The 18,798-nt window shown below is 27.0% G+C and overlaps 1 protein-coding gene across 1 annotated transcript in view; it reads right to left on the bottom strand.

Moving 5' to 3' along the window:
* Positions 1–15,504, bottom strand: part of LOC100209950 (alpha-taxilin) — a 22,097-nt gene extending 6,593 nt beyond the window's left edge. Inside the window, exons 1-2 of the mRNA XM_065792357.1 lie at positions 14,782–15,504; positions 5,306–5,507 (exon numbers count right to left, since the gene is read on the bottom strand). Coding sequence (XP_065648429.1) covers positions 5,306–5,507; positions 14,782–14,811 — 232 coding nt within the window. The 5' untranslated portion in view covers positions 14,812–15,504. The remainder of the gene's footprint in view (positions 1–5,305; positions 5,508–14,781) is intronic.
* Between the last annotated feature and the right edge of the window lie 3,294 nt (positions 15,505–18,798).

Genomic DNA, 18,798 nt, shown 5'->3' with positions numbered 1-18,798 from the left:
AAATTAACATCAGTTAACAATAATAATAACAAATATATATTAAATTTTTAAATATTAAATTTTAAATGAATCAAGAAAACTAGTTAAATTTAAGTTAAAATTTTTTCTCATAAATGATAAAAAAATTTTGTAATGTTTTAAAAATGAAATTGTTTGAAAATGTTTTGAACAGTTCATTCTCTATATAGGAATAGTTTAATGGCAAATTTTATTTCTACCTGAAAGTAATCTGGTTTGATTCATTTGATTCAGGAAAGTTTTAATGCAAAGCAAGAAAATTGAAACAAATAAAAATTCATATCTTTCAACTCCTAACTTTGAGCCTAAATTAGGTTGAAAATGGAAGATTGTACAAAAAATATATGTCTTTCTGCAAACTTTTAACAATTATTCAAACAGAAAATTATGAACCATTTTTATTGTGAACAAGTAAGTGTAGAAAAACAACAGTCTAATGTAACAAACAACTTAACAAGCAACATAAAATATAGGTAATTGTTAAAAATAAAAAGAGCTTTTGATATAAAATATATATAAGTTTTTGATATAAACTATATATAAGTTCTTTTCAGCAATTTTTTTTCTGTTTGTTTAACCCTTTCGTACCGGAATTTATTTAGGCGATTTAAAAAACGCAATAATATGCCACGTAAACACTTAAATAGATGGGTTTCCTTACAAAATAAGTTAAACAAAGTATATATTATTGGAAAGCAGGCAAAATTCAGAATCCGAAAATTAAATTAAAAAAGTAAAAAAATTGAACTGATGACATCGACATTATTTCATATTGATGAAGTAGCAATGCGACTTATAAATATTTGCTAATGAAGCCTTTCAAATAGCTAGCTATATTGTTTTAGAAGTGATTAAAAGTTTGAAGAAAGGTGCAAAATTTATTCACCTTTCATTTGATGGGTTTTTTTTCTAATATAGATAACTAGAAAATAAATAAATAACATTTTTCTCTGGTGACGTAAATTTTTTTTTTTTTACCTAATTTTGTTATTCAATAAAAATATTAAAAATAAGTTCCTCACAATTAGGTATTGCAGATCTTCTAAATGTTGGTCCTGGTGTTGCTATAAATGGAATAATAGTTCTAATAGTTTTAATTTTTTTCCATTCTCTATTATCTTTACTAATATTAGGCTTCTTAGTCTTAATGGTATGAAGTTGTTTACTTGTTTATTGTTTACGGATTTTTCTTTTATTATTTACAGTACCATTGTTATCAGCAAATGCTATTGTATAGAGTCCTTTATTATTAGTTCCTGAATTAATAATAGAAAAATCCACACCTATTTTTTCTGTTGAATCATCTTCGGAACAAACATATTCTTCAGATGATGAAGATGAAATTATTTCTGATGATGATGACCGACTTGCTGACAATGCCATAGTCAATGGAGCTGTTGTTGAGCAAATATCAGTTTTATTCTCTTGGAATTCGTTGTCATCAGACTCTGAAGACTCAGAAGACAAATCACTAACATCGTCCATTTCATCAAGGATTCGAAGAGCTTCATTCGGATCATTTATAATCCTATTTCTCAAAGCCATCTGCGCTGAAAACGTCTAACAACTACATATATTTTTGTCAATTATCTTCAGTGTTTTAAACATGAAAACTATCCGTGAATTGAAAGTTCCAAATTTCCTAAGCTCAATTTATATGTCTACAAGTACAAAAGGTTATTATTTAAGACTAAAAAGGGTTGAACTAACTTTTAGAGAGGTGTTTTGATTGGTATGTCCAAGGCGCACATATGTGCGCCTTCGGCACGAAAGGGTTAAAAAGCTGTGTCAAAAAAGACATAAATGAGCATTTCCTTTGGCAATAATATAGCAGTTAATTTGTACTTAATATAACCCAATACTCTATTTAATTTAGTATCTCAATTGAATTTTCTAAATCTCTCGCAACTTGATCTTTGAAATTACAACTTTTCCTTGAAAGAACCTAAATAAAACCTAAAAACAATAAAAAATAATAAAAATGTTAGGATAGATGAGCCAGAGCCGGAAAATATATGCAGGGCTTGTGATGAAGCGAGCGCGATCGTGCTTCACTCGTAAAATGTGCCCGTAAACGGTATTTTCAAACATTCTAGGCGCGATAAACGACGCAGGTTCAGCTTATAACGAGCGTATAAAATAACGCTCGTCCAATAGTTCGGGATTATTTTTTTATTTTCATAAAATATTTAAAAAAGATTTTTTATTAAAGATATTCTGTTATCAAACAACTGATATAAAATATAAAAAGCACAACGTCGTTCTCTTTTGCACCAACGTAATGAATGAGCAGTTTAAAGTCGTTATAGTCACTAATTTCAATAATGGAATGTGCACGTGGAAACACAATGTGAATACAAAAATGCGCAAATAAAATAAGAATAGAAAATTAGAAAACCATTATAAGAAAATTGAAACTGCAGAGTATTTTTAATCTTGTGAAAATATCAAGTAAGATTTATTTGATTTATTGTTTGTAATATTCCACACACCGTTTATAATAAAAATAAATATTAATAATAGAGTAATTTTTAAAATTAGTTTTTGTTCATAGTATAGGTTTTTTATTAACTATTATTTATTGCAACTCAAATTTAAAACGATTCTGTTGTTTAGAATGTTCGCAATCAAGGACATTTGAAAAGGAAACAAAGTAATGACGTCAATATTTATTAAATGAAAAGTTATTATTCTTATTTATTATTATTTCAAATTATTCTTGTGTTATTTTTTTAAGATAAAAAAACATAATTTAAAAAAGAAATTTTAGAAAAAAATTAAATAATTAACTTGAATAAAAAATATCAAGAAATATAAAAACAATTAACCGTTAATTAAGTTTACTGCATAATATTTTAAAATACATATATCAAAACAACGAAGCAAAAAGTCACTAAATTATACTTCAATACTAAATCAATAAGAAGTTGCGTTTTTGATTGATATTATTTTTTTATAACATAAATAGTTAAAAATAAAATCGCGATCTGACAATATACAAGAAGTTTGGAAGTATAAAAATCTGCTTCGTTGAAGTAGCTTCATGAGTGTGATACTAATTAAAATATTTTTTGACGAAAGAATTATGTAACAAATAAAAAAAGAAATAAAAAATAAAAAGCTTTTTATGAGCATCGCCTTCAGCAACTTTCATGGTCGCGCCCGCCGACGTTATCTCGAGCGCACATAATCACGCTCGATGAAAACATATTCTAATTTTACGAGCGCGATATAACACGCTTGACGATTTTCTTCATCACAAGCCCTGATACGGATACAAAAAATTCCCATTTTTTTTATTGTGAGGCTGAAACAAACAAGGTTGCTGTTCCAAGTAACAAGTTGAGTGCAGTAATACAAAGGACAGGGGTGGGGATCAAATTTGGAACTTATGTCTTACAAGCCAGTACTTTAACACTAGACCATAATTTTTAGAGGTAATAACTAGCTTTTTTTGAAATAAAAAAATGAAACTAATTGAAACTAAAAAATATATATTGCAGATTTTTAATTTTGTTTTGATCATTATAATGCTCTTTAAATTAAAACATAAGACATGCTCGTTGCAGCACAATGGTGCTATTTTAACTTGCCTATTTTATAGAGTGTGCATATATATATTTATATATATATACATAAATATATATATATATATATATATATATATATATATATATATATATATATATATATATAATATATATATATATATATATATATATATATATATATATATATATATATACACACACACACTATAAAAAATATATTCATAAATCTTTTAAAAAAGGCTTATAAAAAAAAAGATTGCAAAGCTGGGCTTTTTTAAATAAAATCCTGCATTATAGAAACTTTTTGACACAACAGCCGATTGTCAAACTGTAACAAAGGGGCTTTTATATTTTCACCTGAAAATGATATTTTCTTAATAATGAAAGTGTGCTTATTGTGATAAAAGCTTTTTGAAACCTCAATCATAATCATCTATTCTAGTTTACTTGTTATTGCATTGAGCTCTGTAGTTGAAATGTATCCAATTCATAAATAAATTCATTCAGGTTAGGTTTTAAAGAAAATAGGATATAACAGAATTAAATTGCTTCAATTTTTCTTCCAAAACAAATTTAATGGCCAAATACTGTGGATGTTAACACCATTAAAAAGAGGTCTTGAGAACTAATTGTCTTGATAATCAGTTCTCAATTATTGACAACAATTGTTAATATCTGACATAAACCTTAGAGAGATAAAAGATACTTTAGCTGTCATTTTTTATTTGGAACTGACTTGTAACATAGGCAAACAGAACCCTAGTGTAAATCATATGCTCTAAATTTTTAATTTTTAAAAATTACTTCTCAATGAGTTGATCAACAGCTTGTAATTCTGAGTAGATTTGCAGACCCAAGTTAAAATTGCATCATTATTGGTGTAGTTTTCCTGTAGTTTATTATTGAGAATCAACAATGCAACTTCATTATTTATTTTAAAGTTTATTTGTTTTTCAAATGAAAACCATTGATAACAAGCATCACATATAACAAGCAAGACATCAAATTTATCTGCATCTGTTTTTCAGCTTTTAAAATACATATTTTTAACATTTTTTGAAATATAGACATTCCTCGATATATCTTTATATATATATATATATATATATATATATATATATATATAATATATATATATATATATATATATTTATATATATATATATATATACATATATATATATATATATATATATATATATATATATATATATATATATATATATATATATATATTATATATATATATATATACATATATATATATATATATATATATATATATATATATATTATATATATATATATATATATATATATATATATATATATATATATATACATATACATTTGTATATATATATATATATATATACATATACATTTTTTGAAATATAGGCAGTTCAGGTTATCCTGAACTGTTTTTTTTTTTTTCTGTTTTCCTGAACTAAATGTTTATAATAGATAGATTTAATCTATCAATTATAAAACCTACAACTAATCTTTTACTGCATTATTATTAATGTTAATAAGTTTATTTCATTAAACGACACATCCTATATTGTTATATTATAATTATAGAATATCTTATTAACATTATAAATATTGCTGTAAACCCAATCAAGACAAATGTTAATTGTAAAGTATTATATCATCTACAACATAGAAGTATACAATTTATCAAATAATGTTTAATGTTTTGAAATATTGGTATTGAATAAAAATTCAAAACATACCTAACTTTTTATCATCCCCTTTGCTATTTTTATGAGCTTTACGAGCAATGTTTTGAATACCACGATCCATTGCAATGGATTCCGGTGAAGGGCGAGATTTACGATTACCATTTAAACCTTCATTAACTCCATTTTCTTGGATAGTCTCAGCAGTATCCTCAGTTAAACTATCATTCTCTGTAATTTCTGAAATCAACATTCCCTAAAAATTTTAAATGTGACATTTTATATCCAAGAAATAAACCAAGATATCTTACACCTTTAATACAATGTTAATTTATATAAATTAAAAAAACTAATATATATATATATATATATATATATATATATATATATATATATATATATATATATATATATATATATATATATATATACAGTGGCGGATCCAGCATTTTTTGGTCTTTGAGATAGCTAACTTCCAGACATGGAGCAAACTCCAAACATTTATATGTTTATACTTATGTCAAATAAGGATGCTTTGCAAAAAATTGCGATAATTGGAGGCTGGGAACAAAAAAGCCCCAATTTTTGTGCACCCCTTCCCCAAATGTGAGAGCAACAAGTTGATAAAATATTTTTTGTACTGTTTTTAACTAGACTAATATTCATCGATAAATTTTAAATTTCATAGTAAAATATTTTAGCTTTTAAAAGTTATGACCATATAAAGTTTAAACCCCCTCAATTTGAGGGAGTTATAAATTTTATATAGTCATTATTTTTGAACACTGAAAGATAATACTATGAAACTTAAAATTTATCGATGAATATAAGTCTAGTTGAGAACAGTACAAAAAATATTTTATCAACTTGTTGCTCTCACGTTTGGGGCAGGGGGGAGGGGCACAAAATTTGGGGTTTTTTGTTCCCAGCCTCCAATCATCGCAATTTTTTGCAAAGCATCCTTATTTGACATAAGTATAAACATATAAACATTTTCGTGTTTGCTCCATATCTGGAAGTTAGCTATCTCAAAGACTAAAAAAAGCTGGATCCGCCTCTGATATATATATATATATATATATATATATATATATAATATATATATATATATATATATATATATATATATATATATAAACATACACACACACACACACACACACACACATATACTCTAAAAATAAATATATGTAAAAAATATTTAATATTTGTGCTTTATAACTTTATAAGTTCATAATTTATATATTCTAAATACTTGTTTTTTCAAGTTTGACAAGTTTTATGAAAAAAAAATTAATTAATTTTTTCTCAAAGTTATTCAAGCAAAGCAAGGTTATTCATTTTTTCACAAGGTTTATTCACAAGGTGTTCATTTAAAATTTAATAAAAATTACTTTTCAAATGTCTTTAGTTCTCACGCTTTTTTATTCAAAATTTTAGCACAATTATTATTTTATTAAGTTTTAAAATCTAACATTAATTTATTTTATTAGTTAAAACTTTTCATTTGCATGTTTATTTTTTTTTTAAATATTATTTAATATCAGTAAGTCAATTAAGTTTAGTCAGGGTATAGTTATGTTAAACACTTGTGGAGAAGAGTCCGGGTATAGTTATGTTAAACACTTGTGGAGAAGAAACATTTTAACTAAAAAACATTCAACTTTTTTTAAATTTGGTACAAGTTAAGTTAATTTCATTAAATTCATTTAAAAAAAAAAAAAGTGACAGTATTACGAACTCAAAACAAATCATATTGCCTAACAAACTGTTATGAAAAATGGGGTTTAAATCCTGCGGCTTATTAAAAAAAGGAAAACTACTGTAAAAAAATAAATTCTTATTCCCTGTGAAGGTTAGAGCAACCGGATGTAAAAAATTACCTTATTTGTCCTTGTATGGAATACTGTTGTGATATTTTGGCTTGTTCTTCTAACAAGGGCCTCTCTCTTTTAGACATTTTTAGGTCTAAAAATGAATCAACCCTCGGAAATAGAAAAAATAAGGTTGGCAATAATTTGGCAATAAAATAATCTCAACCTTTTCGAGGCCGGCTGATGAATTGTAAATGTTGTTGGCCTTGATCTTGGTGCTAAGCTTGAACATCTTTTTTTCTTTTTTCTACCATGGTTAATCATAACTAATTTCATCAATTAAAATTCAATCTTGTGTGACTTGTCATTTAGCTAAGTTTTTATCTTTTACTAGAACTGTACCTTCATGCTCAAAAGATTTTATTTTTCTAGTTTTTTTCTTCCTACATTGGTGCTTTAGAATTTTAAAATTCTCTCTAATTTGTTTTCCTGCTGCATACAAATTACATTTTACAAACATAAACAAATTTTTTACAACTACAAAATAGATAAAAGTCTTCTGACAATCATTTGCTTGCTCTTTCAGCTATCTTCTTTGCATTTTCAGCTATCTTCTTTGTTTTCTATTAATTCCAAACTTAAACTTATGATTGCTAGTAACCATGGGAGTGAATTAAAAAAAGCAAGCTTTTGCAGCAAAAAAAAGGTTTTTAAACAAAAAATCATTTTAAAAGATTTTTGTATTGAACAAAAATAGGTAGCAAAGGCAATTTATTCATAGTTTGAGATTTTTATTTATAATTTTATTTATTATATTTTCAAGGTTTTAATTATTAAGGTTTTAATTATTAAGGTTTTAATTATTAAGAAATTTGTAAAACTTTATTACTATTTTTTATATAAAAATATTTTAACAAGAAATATTTTAATGTTTACCTTTTATAATTATTATAAAAATACTGATTTCTGTGAAGGCATTAGAACTTCCCAGAAGTCACTGCAGTTTCTAATCAACTATATTTATAATTAATTTTTGTTTTGTTTGGATGGCACAACAGAAAGGTAAATTTTGCAGATGCTAATAATGCAAATTGCATTATGCAATTACTTGTATATACTTGTATATATGGATTCCATGAGAGGTCAGAAGTGAAATAAGATGCAAAGTTAGGAAGAGTGATGACACTCAATAATATAAAAAGAGTTGTGATAGTATAAAACAACAGTTTTTGCCCAAAAAAGTATTTTAAAATTGTTCACCAACCAACTGCGAGCCCATGTTGTCACAGCAAAGAGATCAAAATTTTCTATGTGATCTCTTTTATGCTATCTAAATTTTTAACCATAAGCGAGATCTCGTCTCGTTCTTGTTTCTTGTGAGAAATGGGACTTCTCGTGAGAAACGAGAAATAGAAAATTCTCGCGAGAAGCAGAACGAGACTTAAATATTATATTATTTTCCAAATTATTGTAATTTACAAAATGCTTAATAATTTTTTTTTTAATTAATTAATATTTTGACTTCGTGATTTTAATAAATCTAATTAAAAATTTAATTTGTTTTTGACAAAAACAAATTAAATTTTTAAGAAACAACAGAAAGAAAAAACGAACCATGTTCGAAATGCTTGAAACAAAGTCCAAATATGACAAAGACAATTCCATTCAAAAACAGTTTGACTCTGCAATGCTGGATTACTTTTGGACTGATCTGGCATTTTCAGCAGTCGAAGGAAGAGGTTTCAAGAAATTGTTTGACATTGCAAACCCTAAACTGAACCTTCATCACAGAACAACATATTTAAGAAAGCTTTCAATCCGGTCAAGAGAAGTTCAAGCTGGAATGAAGAGCATAATAACGGAGATTACGCCAAATCTAAAAAGTGCTCCATTTACTTCTGACCTTTGGACTTCTAGAGCTCAGAACAGCTACATCTCTAGGACTTTTCATGCTATTGACGAAAACTTGAGACTACATCACTGGACACCCCATGTCCAACAGTTCCCAGGCAGACACACTGGTATCTTAATTGAAGGAAAGCTGGATTCTTTCTTAGAAGAACTAAATTTGCCTGCTGTTTTGCCAATGTACTGCGTGAACGACCAGGCAAGAAACATGAAACTTGCAGTCAAATTGTCAAAGCGCCTTGACCAATACTTGTGCAACAATCATATTTTGCAATGTGCAGTTCGAGACTCATTTGGAATGACTGCTGGAATGGATGATGCGTTGCAAACATGCAAAGATTTGGCTTCTTTAACTCACCAGTCAACAGTTGCAGCTGAGCTGCTTGAATCAGAATCAGACGCTAAAGGAATCAATTTTAGACAGTTACGCCAATCTGTTGACACAAGATGGAATAGTGAACTGGATTGCATGGCTTCTGGCCTACATCTAAAGAGTGCAGTTATCAGCTTATGTGCAAATGAAGATATTTTTTCTTCAAAGACCATCAGTGCTTCACAGTGGAAATCAATCGAGGGATCAGTAGAAATTTTGGCACCACTTAAAGAAGCTACAGAAACGTGGTCGGCTGAGTCTATTCCAACAATTAACACTGTCGCCGATTCTTTTTATTTAATCCATGACAAAATTGATCAATTTATTGAGACGGATGGAAAAAATGGCTACAGTATCTTGTATGCAAAAAACTTGAAAAGCTGCATTGAGAAAAGATTTCCTCTTGGTCACACTGGAAACTTATTGAGTGCTGTAGCAAACTACTTAAATTCTGCTTTAAAGGGACTTCACTTGAAGCTCTCCAAAAAATTTCAAACAACAAAAGAATGTTAAGGTTAAGGATAATGTTGAGTGCCAACCTGTTGCCAGAGTCCTTTCAGCAGATTTGTCCCCTAATTCAAAACTGAAGCGCAAGTTAAACGTCAGACTTGAAACACAAGAGCCAACATCTGAACTGAATCCTATTTTGAGCAAAATGTGCTAGTATGATGGGTGGAAATGTCGTCCGATCATCCAGACACAACTTACACCCAGAAAAAGTAGAACAAATCATCTTAATCAGAGAAAACATCGTCTTGTTGGAAAAGTTTAGCAAAAAAATTCTGAATTAATATTTGAAAAAGTTGTTTACATTTGACAAATGTCATTTGTGTCTATTTGTCAAAACCATGTTTACATTTTTTTTTTTTACTTAGATTTTAATAAATTTGTTTTCGAAAATTGTTAAATTTCTCGTCTCATCTCATTCTCGGTCTCACGAGAAGTACTAACTTCTCGTCTTGGTCTCGTCTTGATTTGAAAAAACCTAGTCTCACTCATGTTTATAAATTTTGCTAGACTGGTATTTATGCTAGTAGTAGAATAACAGGATTGAAATCTGTATTAAATGTTAGAGAGTAAGTTGTAAGACTCCAGATAAGATATAGATGTTTGGATATTAAAATCTTAAAGACCATCGCAGTAAGAGCAATAACAGCAGTTTGACTGCAGACTGATTGAGAATAATCAAAGTACGGATATCTAAAGATAAAAGAACTTTATTTTTAGATATCCGTAAATTTAGTTTTACAAAAGGCAAATAGGTCTGGTGAACTTTTCAAGATTCGACAGAAGTTACTTTAAAGACCACAAATATTTGTTAAAAGAAATAATTTGATAATAATTATGGATTTTTTTTAATTTTTCAAGGAACTAATTATGTTTTAAATTATTAGAGACCTTGACTCAATTGGACATGGCACTCTAAGCAATATGCTAAATAGTTGCTTCAGTCTTGTTAATAAAATGAAAAAGTTGTAACAAAGAGTTCCTTATTTAGCCTCAACAATGCACAGAGACACCCTCCATACACAACATGAGAGTTACAACAGAGTTCATAAACCTTACAACTAGCTACATTAATACCACTAAAAAGAGTTTTAGAGCTGTACCCTCATTAGAAAACAGTAGTAGAGTTGAATTGCCACTATAAAAGAGGCACAAGCAAAAACCTATGAGTAGAAAGTTCATCTTTTGTTATCCTAAACAGAAAACAATGTAACACCTGTGTTCTAGCCTTTACCCAACCAAGAGTTCCAAAGAAGGGAGTGTTTTAAGTCAAAGTTGCTTTCTCCTAGTGTTTGCCTGAAAAATCCAGTCCTAGAAGGCAGCAGAGCATGTGAAGGGTATAGTTAAAGGTAACGAGTAGCAGGATGATCATGATGATCCTAACTTAATCTGAAATACTAATAAAATTTTACTTTTTAATCATTAGCTATATATATAAATCATATTGTATTTTTAATCATTAGCTATATATAAAAATCATATTGTATTTTTAATCATTAGCTATATATATATAAAAATCATATTGTATTTTTAATCATTAGCTATATATATAAAAATCATATTGTATTTTTAATCATTAGCTATATATATAAAAATCATATTGTATTTTTAATCATTAGCTATATATATAAAAATCATATTGTATTTAGACTAGGTATATAAATTCCAAATGTGGAACTTATATACCCCTAGTCTAAACAGAATATGATTTTTATTATTTGAATGCAAAAGATATATTACAATGATTGATTGACAAAAAATACAATAAGCTCTAAATAAGCGTAACTATATTGCATAGCAGGTATAATTTATAAAAAAAACCTGAAATCTACAATATTTTCACAAGTATAAAAATTACATTTTTTAAATAGATTTAATATTTTTTGTAATTTATATATATTTTTTTTATCATTCTATAATAATATCTGTACAATTTTTTTTTAAAATAAAAGCCACAAGTAAAAACATCATATACTTTAAACTGCTTGAAAATTTAGATGGTTTATTAAAAATAACTTTTTAAATTGAAAATCGTATAATTTTTCAATAAAATTTTTTTTTTTTAAATATTTCAAAATAAAATTGGAAGGCAATATCAAAGAAATTCAAAGAACTTAATTTTTTAAATTATGGTAGGTTATTATTTTATGTTATTTGAAAAAATTATACAGTGTTAACACTGCATATAAAATACAAAACATTGCACTAAAAATACAAAACATTGTTTACCTATCGTTAAAAAATTAATATAACATCTTATAAATAAAATAATTCTTATAAATAAAATAATTCTTATAAATAAAATAATTCTTACTAATAAAATAATTTCCTTATAGAATTATTTTATTTTCGTAAATTTAAAAAGTAGACATTAATTAAAACAATTTTTTGTAAAAAATTCCATCAAAAGTCATTTTGTTGACAATAAAAATTTTTTTTCAAATTATTACTTAATGATTGAAACATTTTTGAACATATTACACCTCATCTATTTGCAAAGGATTTTCATAGTATCTCTTTCCTCTTTCCCACAAACAATATGACATGCAATGCAAGTGGGAGAAGGACAAGGGACAAATTACAATAAGTTTTTTACATGGTCTTTTTGTAAGTTAACTTACACCTTATGCTCACATATTTTTTTAGCTATATGAGATCCTTTAAAACAGCAACAGGCATAGAAATTAAGCTTTAACCTCTCTTTAACTTACACAAAACTGTGCACAGTGATAAGAATGAATTTTTTCATACTTTGGTCAAACAAAATGCCTATTACGACTAAACAAGACCCATAATGCTCAATTGAGATTTCAGTTGTAAACGTCTTTTGATAGCAAAAAAAAATTTATGTCATTAATCTGCAAAACGTAGACTTATACTTACTATCAACTACTGCCAGAAAGTTTCGTGATATTTTACTATTACATCAACCAAAATTATAAGCTAGCTAATTTACTGTTCTTTAAGAAACTTCAAATGTCTAATATAGGTGAATGTTGAACTTTTTTCTGTAATTTAACTCTAGATCTCTGGAAAAAAATAATAGAAAGAAATTGATGGATTAACACTGGCATTATGTACCATATAATAAGTTAGCTCTGGGACAACCTAAAATAACTGTTGTACAAGAAAACAAAGTCAAAAAGATATATCCAGTGAGATTTTCCAAACCATTAACAAATATGCAAATTGACATAGCAAATGCAGATGTTTGTCAAGCAAAACTGTATCAGTGAAGCAAATTAAAAAAATACAAAAACTAAAGCCTAATTTAATACAATGCCTCACAGAATAATTCACAGAAGCTTTAATATGATGCCTTATCTATAAAACTTGCTGTGATTATACAAATAGAAGGAGTAGTGGTATGCAAATGTATCAAATGCAGCAGATGCATTAGATACTCTGTGGACTGAACTTAGTAATAAATGAATCAGTAGTGTACAGTGATAGAATAACACCATTTGATAGTTAATACCATTTTTAATGTGTGAAGTATTATTAAAAAGACAGTTTAATGCAATTTAAAAAACTGCGAAAGATATAGATCATACGATCTAAATACCTTATGTTAAAAGATTCTGCTTGAAATGAAGTAGGATAATCAATTTCTACAAATCCATCAAGAATGGTACAAAACATGCATTGGGTAATAGAAATGGTACTGACATGGTGCAATAGATACCATGTATATTAACGCTTAATTACCTATTAAAAATACAGATAATTAAGTGTAAAACAAAATTGGAATCAATTTGCTCTCAACACAATAAACAAGTAAGATTTTGTAAATTAAAATTTTTGTATGATAAAAAGAAGATACTTAAACATCAAACAATTATTGCAAACAATTGCAAACACAATAATGCAACACAGAATACATGATCATCATCAAACAAACATAAGCAAAAATTCAGAGTTTTATAGAATTGAAGTTTAATTTGTTTATTGCTTATTTCCTTAAGTTTTACAACTTTAACTATTTTTTTTAATTATAACTTTTTTAAAAAAAAACAAAATTAAAAATTTACAGTATAATTTGAAGATCAAAATAAAAATATTCTTATTTCTGAACTTTTTAGGTTATTAGATTTTCTCAATTAGATATATAATGTAAAATAATTACTGTAAAATATAGAAGCGAGGACAGCGATTATTTGCCAACCTCAAATACTATAAGGTCGGCATTTTAGAATGCCAACCCTAATTCTGAGGGCTAATGTATATATATATATATATATATATATATATATATATATATATATATATATATATATATATATATATATATATATATATATAAATATATAAATATATATTAGTTATTATATGTTATTAGTTATTTAGGTGCTCCAAGAGATCCTAACAGTCTTATTATAGAGCATCACAGAATAGCATTTAAGTGGAAGATTGTGCCATCTTCCTTACCAATGATACCTATATTGCCAGAGCCGGCTTCCAGTCGTGGACCTCCAGTTCTGAAGCCAGAACTCTATCTAATACACAATCAAAACATTGAGCACTCATTTTGTAGAATACACTAACATGTTATATATACATATACATATATATATATATATATATATATATATATATATATATATATATATATATATATATATTATATATATATATATATATATATATATATATAATGTACATATATATACTATATTAACCAACAGTTGTTAATGATAGACATATAGAAGTAGAGACTTTATAAATATTATAATTTAATACTATATTTCTATCACATCATATGTTACAACAACTAAAAAGTAAAATAATTAATTAATTTTATGATAAAACAAACATACAACAAGCGTTTTGGTTCTATAACTAGAATAAACTTTATCTAAATAACTAAAATATTTTTGCAAGTTAAAACTACAGAATATTACAAACTATATAAAATAAAAAAGACTTACGCTTTGAGAATTTATAGTAGGCGATTCCATAATTTTTATTTTAGAAGTTTATGCTTGCTATTTTTAAATAAACTAATAACCTGAATAGCTACTTGAGATTTGTTGTATATTCTATTTTTCAGTTTGACGCGATGAGTACGGAATCGACTTAAAAAAAAAAAATGCGTGCCATATATTGGGTGTGTATTGTGCCATATATCGGGTATTTGTGTGTGCCATATAATAACCTGCTACAGAACTCTTTTGAAAAAGACTTAAGTTTAAAGACTTTAAGATTTAAAAGAAAAATTTTAAGACTTAAAAGAAAAAAATAAAGACTTAAAAACTTTAAGATCTATCAAAATCATTAAATTCCTTTCATTTTCAAACAAAGAAAATACATTTTAATTTTATTGAAAGTTTATTAGTTTATTGCTAGGTTTCAATTATCAATATAATTTTAAACGTTTTATGTGATTTAAAGAAAGTGAGAAATATATATATGAAATGAGATATATCATAAATAGTTGAAAGTTACTACAATTGAGTTAGCAATTATTCACTAGATCATCAGGCATAATTTATTTTACGACTTGTCCGTTTATTTATTAAAGTTAGGTCCTATTGTATTGTATCATATTGTAAGTTAGGTATAAAAGCAGGCTTGTGAAGCCAAGCTGAAGCCGTAGCCGGAGAGTTGTTGTTTTTTGGTGGAGCTGGGGTCGCAAAAATCAAGCGGCTCTTGGCTCTCGTGTTTTTTTATGTTGTTTTTGTTTGCTTGTGAAAAAGCATTCCTTTATTAATTAATTTTGTTTATTATGTCATGGTTCATATTGTCTCAATTGATTAGTCATCAATAATCAAGTCAATGATTGGTTAACAAAAATTATTTTATTTATAAAGTCACATGATGTGTTTTAACTTTTAAATAGTTAAAACATTTCAAAATTTTGCATGCTCTTAATAAGTTGATTCGTACTTACTTAGCCGTAATAACATTCGAACACGTGAAATTTGAACTTTTTAATACTTAGTATTTACCCAAAACATTTTTCTTTTAAAATATAAAATGCAGCAGTAGAGTAGTGATAGTAATACATTCTCCTTGTTAACACGAAGGGTGATGAAAAATTAATTGTTGCAATTGGTTTGATAAAAAAAAATCTTCCAAAGTTTACAATGTTTGTTCATAAAATTCGTAGTAGCCGGAGCCGAGCCGAGCCGGCCGAGCCAGTATAAAACAAAGACGGAGGCGACAAAAAAATTGATGTCGTAACATAAAAAAAAAAAAAAAATTAAATTTTAAAAATATGTTGAATAATAAAAAATAAATTTTAAATGTTAAAGGCTTTTTGGATTTTTCAAAAAGTACAAAAAACTACACTAAAAACTTATACTCTAGCTTTCAACCGCTTCTATTATTCCTATAGAGCTTTTAGCATGTAAATGTTTTATTGGCTGTTTACTCATTAATTTAGTCGTTGTGGTATATAGTTGTGGCCAGTGACGAATCTAGGAAATTTTGGTGTTTGAGATAGCTAACTTCCAAACATGGATCAAACTCCAAACACTTTTATGTTTATACTTACGTGAAATAATGAGGTTGCGCAAAAAATTACGATGGTTGGAAACTGGGAACAAAAAAGCCCTTAAATTTTATACTCCCCCCCCCCCCCCAAACGTGAGGGGCAACAAGTCGATAAAATATTTTTTACACTATTCTCAACTAGACTTAGTTTTATCGATAAATTCCAATTTTCATTGTATTATCTCTCAGTTTTTAAAAATTATGACCACATAAAGTTTAAACGCCTCTTGAACGCTGAGAGATGATGATAAGAAACTTGAAATTTATCGATGAATATAAGTCCAGTTGGGAATAGTACAAAAAATATTTATCAACTTGTTGCCCCTCACGTTTGGAGTGGGGCGGGGGTATGAAAATGAAGGTCTTTTTTGTTCCCAGTCTCCAATCATCGCATTTTTTTCTCACATTTTGAAATGGTTTTTGTTTTGCTTGCTGACAAATTTATCTTTTTGTAAATTAGGCTGAGCTCGCGCTAGCTTCTCATAATTTCCAATATTTTAAAATTAACATCTTTTAGTTCTGTAAGGTTTTTAAGAGGTTGTCCGTAATTATATAAAGACTATGGCTTAAACTTAGACAAAAATAAAAATCAAATAAGTTTATTTAATTTTTTTTAGCCCCCAATTCGTGATTTTGTATCAAAATCTAAATTTAAAGTGAGAAGCAGTCAAAAGCACAATAAGCAGTCAGAAGCACAATATCTTTTCAAAATAAAAAGAGTATGATTGAGTTTTTAAAGAGTATTGAAGCCATAAAAACTTTTTAAACCATTGTGCAAGAAATAAACGCAGCTAATGACTCTTTTGATATTTGCGAATATTATATTTGATCTTCAACTATTTACTTTAATTTCTGCGTAGGGTGTTTTTTATTAGACTCAAAAAATAAGTTATTGACTTCTAGTTGTTTGGACTCATCATTTATTGAAATTGATGTAAAATTAATTTTGTCTCAATACTTTTCTCTTCAGTTGATGTTAAAAAAGGATTGATTTGCAAATGCAACCAGAATTTTTTTTTTTTTTAAAAAAAAAAAGATTCTACTTTTTGTAATAATGCAAATAAATTTTTTTTAAAAAAACATCAATTCAATAGAATCAATATTTTCTTGCTTGCTTAAGGTGAGTTAAAGATCTTATATAACAATTTTTTTTTTATAAAACTAGGAGAAAAAAATTTCCCCCATATTTCCCGTCGCCAAAATCACTGCTTTTGCAGACGAAGACAAACAGTTTGCTTTGCATTTATGTGCAAATGTTGCAGATACTCGTTATGTATGTAAAAAATTGCAAGCTTATAAAAATACCATTTTCAAATCCAATTGTAAGATGCGAGCAAAGTAGTAACTTAGCTGAGTTTTAATTTTAATAATATATATAAATATGTTCTTTATTTTGTAAAATATATATAAATATGTTCTTTATTTTGATAGATATAACATAAATGCGGAGTATATAATTAAAATTAATATAAAGTCGAACATGCCTGTTTTATAAGTTGGTTTGTAATTTTTTGTGAGCCTCGTATAAAAGTAAAAGCTTTATTGTTGCTATGCAACATTGTGACATTAGTAGGGAAGGAGGGTAAACCTGGTTCAATGTTTTTCCGCAGTGATCTTTGAAAAAACCGTTAAAAAGTCTTCTTTGATCACCTTATATCTATAATAAGAGCATGTATAATAATACTACTATGATAATAACAACTAATAAAAAGAAAAAAAAAGAAAAAAAAAAGAAAAGAAAAACGCGACGCCAGGGTAAAACGTGGTAAGTATGATTCAAAAATTGAAGTTGCTCCACTTTTCTGACGTTTGTTACAAAACATTCATTGTGTTCTAAATAAGTTTTAGTTTCTGAAACGAGATCTTTTTAAATGTTTAACTTTATGGGGTTCTTCTCTCTTAAGTTATACGATTAAATACATGAGCCATTATTAACTAGTTTGCATTGCAAAATTGAAGCAGCTGCAAAAAATAATGCTAGCTCGTTCGAATTCTCATAAATTTGTTCAAAATTTGATTTTTCGAGTTAGGCCAATCAAATTTAAAGTCATCAAATTTTAGTGAAATTGAAAATTAAATTCAAATTTATTCAAGTTTTATTAAATTTAAAAAACTTATTTAGTTAAAAATCGTTTCAGTTTTTAGCAATTTTTTTATTTATTTCACCAAAGTTTGAAAAGTTTTATATATTTATATAACCCTAATACTCTATTACTCTATTCTCAATTAACCCTTATACTTTTTTTACCCTCCCCCACTTCCGTGTTTCTATAATTGATTATACAGTACAATCTCTCTAATTCGAATCTCCTTAATTCGAAAACCTCTATAATTCGACTAAATGTAAAGTCACCGTGAAATGCGCCTAAGAAACTTTTTTGTTTAACTTTCTATAATTCGAATCTCTATAATTCGAAAACCTCTACAATTCGAATGGATTTTTCAGACCT

Source organism: Hydra vulgaris, chromosome 03, assembly GCF_038396675.1.
Source record: "Hydra vulgaris chromosome 03, alternate assembly HydraT2T_AEP".
NCBI lineage: Eukaryota > Metazoa > Cnidaria > Hydrozoa > Anthoathecata > Hydridae > Hydra > Hydra vulgaris.
The sequence above is the reverse complement of the archived record's forward strand: the minus strand, read 5'-3'. Positions and strand labels throughout refer to the sequence as shown.